Source organism: Cricetulus griseus (genome assembly GCF_003668045.3).
Source record: "Cricetulus griseus strain 17A/GY chromosome 1 unlocalized genomic scaffold, alternate assembly CriGri-PICRH-1.0 chr1_1, whole genome shotgun sequence".
In the NCBI taxonomy this organism is placed as follows: Eukaryota; Metazoa; Chordata; class Mammalia; order Rodentia; family Cricetidae; genus Cricetulus; species Cricetulus griseus.
The window spans coordinates 186,895,458-186,902,822 of NW_023276807.1; the positions used below are offsets into that span (position 1 = coordinate 186,895,458).

General features: G+C 42.4%; 1 protein-coding gene across 4 annotated transcripts in view; it reads right to left on the bottom strand.

Moving 5' to 3' along the window:
* Ercc6 (ERCC excision repair 6, chromatin remodeling factor) overlaps positions 1-7,365 on the bottom strand; it is a 73,202-nt gene that overhangs the window by 62,839 nt on the left and 2,998 nt on the right. For 2 of the 4 annotated variants that reach the window (XM_027389491.2, XM_027389493.2), the window contains exons 2-4: positions 5,527-5,959; positions 4,748-4,868; positions 2,240-2,351 (exon numbers count right to left, since the gene is read on the bottom strand). In XM_027389491.2, coding sequence (XP_027245292.1) covers positions 2,240-2,351; positions 4,748-4,868; positions 5,527-5,945 — 652 coding nt within the window. In that variant the 5' untranslated portion in view covers positions 5,946-5,959. Of the gene's footprint in view, positions 1-2,239; positions 2,352-4,747; positions 4,869-5,526; positions 5,960-7,365 lie in introns of those variants that run through there. The other 2 variants (XM_027389492.2, XM_035452533.1) reach the window with 2 other exon arrangements.

Genomic DNA, 7,365 nt, shown 5'->3' on the forward strand with positions numbered 1-7,365 from the left:
CACAGCAATCCTCCTGATTCAGCCGCCCAAGAGGTGGGATTGTAGTTTTTAGCATCAGCTTGTTAATGACCTCTACCTTCAGCCTACACGTCTGTTTTTTGTTTCAGCCTACATGTCTTATACATGCCATTTGCCATTAAAAAAAAAAAAAAAGGCTTAGATCTATATTGGGGTAGCATTAAAACTACAACTGGCTAGAAATGGCATCTTTATAATACTGTATCAACCATAGAATATCTTCCCATTTACTTAGGTTTTTATTTGTTGGTAACATTTTATAGGTTTTAGATGTTTAAGACATTGCAGAACTACCTTTTTTGCCAAGATGTATTTCTAGGTATTTGGATGACAACTGGCACCTTTATTAAGTTTTATCTTTTATTTTTCCTGGCATACAAAAATGACTAACTTTTACATACCATGTATTCAATGCTATTACTAAAAGTCATGGGGTGATTCCACATCAAATCTTTTGACTCTTCTCTATAAACCATCATACAGCTATGAATACTGATGGGTTCTTTCTCTCCCACCTTCCTCTCTTCTATTCCTACAGTACCCAGGATGCTGCTAAACAAGAGAAAGTGAACAAGCATGCCTGCTGCCCTCCAGATCACACTGACAAAGCCAGGTCACTGTTTATAATCTCACTTACATCCAGGAAAGGACTGCTTCATAACCCTCATAGTCACCATGTGGAAAGGCCTCAGGGAAGCATGTGGGCAGCACACTTCCCTGACCCCTGATGGGCTGAGAGAGGTCTACACCCAGCAATTCAGAGCTGGGTCCCCAAAGCCTGGCCACTCTGGCATTCAGCTCTATGGTCTCTGCAGACAGGGCAAGGACAAAGAGAGGAACCAGTCTGCAGTGATGGCTAGTGGTCAGTTGGAAAAGTATCCTGGGAACCACAAGTTCAGGGAAAAAAGGGGCTACAGATTTGTAAGACATCAGATCCTAGGTGGCTGCAAAATTCATGGGAAATGGATGAGCTAGCCAGGGAGAGGAAACAGAACAGGAGAACTAAACAAGTCCTAAGCAGTATCAGAATTTAAGATAATGCTGAATAAGCTAACCAAAATAACTAACCAGAACTAATCAGAGGGCAGAAAAGAAGCCAGGAGACAGGGGTCTGACACTCTCTCAAGGCACAGGCAGTACCTGTTGCTGTCAACAGGCTGAACTCAGCAGAGGGGAAAAGAGGCTTCAGGATGGGGAGCAACCTATGAACTCTGCACCAAACTTTACTAAAGCATCAAGAGAACTAATTAACAGCCTGCTTTAGACAAACAACGGAATAGATTTCCTTTACTAGTGGGAAAGCTGGTGCCCAAGTGGCAGAAAGCACATACAAGACTAATGGATAAAAGCAGATCTAAAGCCATGAGTGAGGACATACACACAATGCAGGAAGATCACAATTTTGAGGCTAGCCTGGGCTACACAGTGAGATCTTGTTAAGAGAGAGAGATGGGGGAGGAAAGCACATTTATCATTTTTCTTTCTGTTGTCCATCATAACATTCTTCAAGCCGATCCTGTTGTCTACATGAAGAAAACATTCCAGGAGACAACAGAGAATGTTTGCTTCAGCAACTAAAGTCTAAGAAGCTTCAGTTTTTCACATTTCAAGCAGGCACTGGCCAACATCAGCCAATAGTATGTAAATATAGACACAAAGAAAACTATTTAGTCCAGAGCTTATACATTTTCCCAAGAGATTTTCCAAAGCATAACTACCCTAAAGAGTACTTTAAAGGAATCCTGGCCATGGTCTAACCTGAAAGTCTTTCCTTAACAGAATGAATACTTGGAAAGCCCACCATGCACCTTAAAGATAAGTGAGAGCAACTCTACAAAGGCTGACTGACGATGCCGGACAATGAGAGCAGACAGAGGCTGACTGACGAGGCTGGGATTACAAAATGGACTCAATCACAATGCTACCTCTCTTTATCAAGTTACACGCATAAAAATATTTCCAATTTGTTAACCCTAACACTAAATTTGCATCAGAAACTGACAGAGAACCCAAGCTAACATTTTATTTCAGTCTCTAACAAGCTTGTCTCACTTAAGAGCTCTGGTTCTGAAGGAGGACAAGATATCTCCAGGCCCATCTAATAATAAGGAAAGCAATGTGTTACTCTCAAAACTCAGAAAAAGATTCACACAACACCTGCCCTGAACACAGGCACCAAGCATCAATTGAGAGCATGGCAAGCCATCCCCAGCATCCTCACCTGCGTCTTCCTCCTCCAGGTTGGCATGATCCAGTTCTATTTGGACCTCGGCCCCTCCAAGGATGGCCTGGAGACGTCTCTGTTTTGCAGTTATCTTCTTTAGCTGTTGTTCCTTGAATTGTAAACCCCAAGCACAAGATATAAACTACAGTGATTTATTGTCAAATACGAAAGATTGTATCACAAAATTTTAAAACTTTAATCAAGAGTAAGATAAACACGAAATGGAAACTATACACAGTAACATCACTGTAGAGCCATATCTGAGCAATCCCACTGTTATGCAGAATGCCAGCCTTGAGTGTTCCTGGGCAGCCAGCCACGTCCACAGGCCGCCCTCACTTTTGGGCCTGAGCACTGAGATCACATGACTGACATGGGAGGTGGAAATGGTTTCTGCTTTATACTCTAGGAACATCACTAAACTCTATTTCTGACCCTGGCAGCCAAAAGGCTATGGCAGGCAACAGCCTAGCATGATAAGAAATAAAATACAAACTCTTAAACAGTTGAAAAAGTGATGCCCACTGAGAACTGGTCACAAATGGCATCCTTTACAGTACTCTACCCCATCAAAAACTTTGAAAGACATGGTGCTATGCCTTTTGTTCCCTATGTACCTCAGACTCCTTGTTTGTCTCCTTTGACATCAGAACTCAGAACTTAAGCCTCTCAATTAACCAGACCTTAAGTGTTTCGACTGTCTTCATGGAGAAAAGAGTTCTTGCCTAGCATACACAAGGCCCTGGGTTTGATCTTTAGCATTGGGGCGGGGGCAAAGGGAAACAACGGTGAACATAAGCAACAGTATGCTACCATGACTTGCAATCTGTTGTTTTCTCAGTCTTCCTCTCAGCAAGAATAGCCTACTTAAAAAAACATTTCCCCTGAAAATCCCAAATACCAAAGTCTTGCTAAAGAAAGATGCAGAAATTTAACTAGACCTCGTCACCTAAAGTTTGGTCTTCTCCACCCTTAAAATCCCAACCCACAAGAAGCCAAATGTCCCCTTATTGATTTATGAAGACTCCCTCTGCACTGAACTTCTGCCAGCTCTGATGTCTAGGTGGAATAATGGACTAGGACATGGAAAATAAAAGGAAAGCCACATGAACTGAGTCTACACAGCCTTTACATGGAACTTAAGAGCACAAGTATGTCATGTGCTGCAATGAGTCAAATGCACGCACAAGAGCCGAAACCATCAACACCAGTCACTCCAATACTGCCGTGAATTTTCACAAGGAGGTATACAAATCCCAAAATATGTCTCAACCTTCACAAAGATATTTCTAAGTCCTACTCTTCAAAGTTTCATGCCTCAGAAAAAGCAGGACTGAAGGTAAGAGAACCTTTCTACCCTTAAGTTCTCTGCCTCTAAAAGCAGCCCCAATGTGGCTGTGCTGACTATACCCAAAGGAGATAGAGATGGAGCCTGTGAGGGATGATGGCTGCATCCACAGGAAACAAAGGGAAGACTCTCGGTGAGCAAGACCTAAGCAGGACAGCGAAGTCCAGACAAAACAAAGGGACTGAGTGAGAGGCCAGATCCCAATCAGAGGCTGGAATGGCAAGGTAAAATAGTGACAGGGAAAACCATGAAAGAGCGCAGAATTGAGGAAGCATGCAAAACCACAAAAGAACTACTCACAGTAATACAGATGGATAGGTACATGCATGTATATACACAGATGTGTGTCTGTATGTATGCGTTATTTAAAATACTACATACCAGAGCTGTCAGATCACACATATAAAAGGCACCCCAAATTTTTCTATTGTGGAGTAGAAATGGCTCTAGGGTTAAGAGCAATTACTACTCTTACAGATGACCTGGGTTCAGTTCCCAGCACGCATGTGCCGGCTCACAACCATCTGTAACTCAAAGTTACAAGGGATCTAATGCCCTCTTCTAACTTCTGCAGGCACCAGGCACACACATGGTACACATATATAAATGCAGGCAAAACACACATATACTTAAAATAAAAATAAATCTTTTTTTAAAAATGTTTTTCTAGTGGGCTGGGGAGATGGCTCAGCGGTTAAGGGCACTGACTGCTCTTCCAGAGGACCCTGGTTCAATTCCCAGCACCCACATGACAGCTCAAAGCTGTCTGTAACTCCAGTTCCTGGGGACTCCGACACCCATGGCAAAACACCAATACACACAAAATAAAAATTAATAAAAAAAAGAAATGTTTTTTAAAAAATGTTTTTCTAGTCAGGCTTTGGTGGCACACGCCTTTAATCCCAGCACTCGGGAGGCAGAGGCAGGTGGATCTCTGTGAGTTCAAGGCCAGTCTGGTCTACAGAGCTAGTTCCAGGACAACCTCCAAAGCAGTACAGAGAAACCCTGTCTGGAAAAACCAAAAGAAAAAAAAAGTTTTTCTATTATAAGTATTGTTTCACATAACAAATGTACTCTCCAGAATACTTCCTAACCTGTTAAATGATCTAGACTGCAACCTTTTTTAAATGTAGTACTTAGTAGTCATTTAGCATCACCTTGTTACACTTCTGCCGTTTTACAGAATCTAGTTTCCTGTTGATATCTCTGTTGGTGGCAGCTTGAGGGCTAAGTTGCTCTATAATTTTATTGATTTGCCTCAGGGATGTTGTACATGACCTGAAAAATAAGAAGAATTACTTGTTTTTCTCCATGGTAACGTTTTCATAGCATAAAGTAGAAAAAAACGGTAAAAATGTATCTATTTCTTATGATCTGGAACATAAACAACCTAAAGCAGAATGCATTCTTCATAGCCACAAATAGATTAGAAGCATAAGATAAGTCCTAGTGCTGTTCTCTATAACATAAATGAAGTCTCCACGGGACTGAATCTTTCTTTAGAGCCAAAAATAGGACAAAGGAAATGAAGGGAAGGGAGTTTATTCTCAATATCTTTATACAGAAAAATTGCCAAAAGAATAAACATTAAGTTTGGGAACAGCAAATTACAAACTATAGGAGAGAAAGGTGATGATGGGTGACAAGTGTTCCTAGTATCCAAGATGAAACTCCCATGTAGATCTCCTAAGAGCATTCTGCAAGTGCTTTCAGGGTAGCCTTTCTCTTCAAGACCCTAGGCCAGGACAGGCTTCACTAGCTGATCTGAGCCCCTAACTACAGGTAATGTTCCTAAAGAGAGGAGCAGGAGCTCAAAAGGCAGATCGACGACTGTCCTAACCAACTCTGTTTCCCAAATGAAATCCCAGCTTTCTATTACCTGAAGTTTCCTGTCATATTTCAACACAAACTCTGAAAACAGAAGGCCCACACTCACATGAGGTCATCCAGGACTGACTGATACTCCTTCTCCGCATCAGCAAACTGGGCCACACGGCTGGCCTCATGCATCGCACTGTCCACCTGCTGAAGCACACCTTGCTCCAGGACAGCCTGGTCATAGACGTCCACACCCAGGCCCTGCAGCTCCAGGGCCTGAGCGCTGGGCTCCACTGCGGGGATCTGATGCCGATCAATGTGTAGCAGGCTTGGCCCTCGCCTTGTGGCTGCCAATACACAAGCTTCAGCAGATGTGGATGGCCCATACTCAAAGGAAGTAGAGATGCACTCCCCAGTCTCTGAGTCCCCACCACTCTCCTGCCCAACTGGCATGTCTTCATTAGCACTGACATGCTGACTTGGTGAACAGTCTTGGTCCTGAGGTTGCGGTGAATTGGGGATTTCCTCATAGGGCATCCTCTACAAACTATCTAAAAGGAAAAGAAAAACACTAATGAGCCTTTTGGCTATATAGAATTGATCAGTATAAAATTTCTTAAATATGTTAAATGCAAGATTTCTCAAAACATTAATAACTTTCCAATTAAGTAAATTCAAGTTTCTAAGTGTTAACTTCTTTAAAGAGTACAAATGATGATAAACAAGAAAAGCTAACTAAAATAAATACAGTAACAGCCGGGCGTTGGTGGCGCACGCCTTTAATCCTAGCACTCGGGAGGTAGAGGCAGGTGGATCTCTGTGAGTTCGAGACCAGCATGGTTGGCAGTTACAACAGACACTATTAAAAGCAAGAAGAATCATTTCACATGCTGTTAATGGGAATATAAATTAGTATAGGTCTTTTCAGAGACTATTTATTAGGCAAAAGTTAAATGTACCTAACCTTTCCCAGCAATTCCAGTACTAGACATTTATTCCAAATAAACACAAAATGCTATTTTCAGTTTGTTTCAGCTGGCTTCAGTTGTTCATCCCTGGATCATGTGACTGACTGGGAACTGCAGTTCACTGCCACTGCCCAGCATCATTAAGGGAGAACTGGACCACATCCCATTAGCTTGCGAAGTATCAAATTCAAAGTGCAGTTTCATCTGAACATCAAGGGTATGTAAGTTATGAGACAGAGACTGTCTCTACTCACACACAGGTACAAAGTGCCTAGTGTAATATATTCACTGCATTGCTGTTATACCACCAGATAAATATATTTAAAAAAACAACCAAGAGCCAGTTGTGCCTTCTATTGAGATGAAGAAAGAGTAATAAACTTTCTTTAGGTACTGAAGCTTTATTTCTAAGAAATGATCATAAATTCTATCCCCACAAGCACAGCAACCCTCATTCCTCATGGAATAAAATACCCCTGCAACCAAACACTAGGATATCAAAATGCCAACAGCTGAGCAGCCTCTGCCTTTGGTGGCTCACTTTCTACTGGAGAAGCCAATCAGAACAAGTCAGTTGGTGGGAGTATGAGCTCAGGGACAGGAACCATGCACCTTCTCTAAGACAAGAATACCAGAGATAAATTCATCTCTGATATTGAATCTCTGGCCATGGGTTAATGTGAGGAGCACTCAACATTTGCTGAAAGGAAGGCAGGTTTAGAGAAGGGCCCAAAATAAAAGTGGCCTAGGTGACCGAGTCATAAGTGAATTCAATCACAAGAAGACTCAGAAAGGAAGCAGACAGGAAGCTGAAGGGGGTGGGGTGGGGGTGGCTGAGTCTGCTGCAAGTCATAACAGTGAGGTCTGAATGCAAATCCCAGTTCACGGGAAGGCGGAAAGGCTGGGTAGATGTGGACACAGTTCTAAGAGCAAGCAGCCCCAGAAGCTCCAAAGCTCTGACAGGTGCCAGAGATCATCATTTAGGAGGG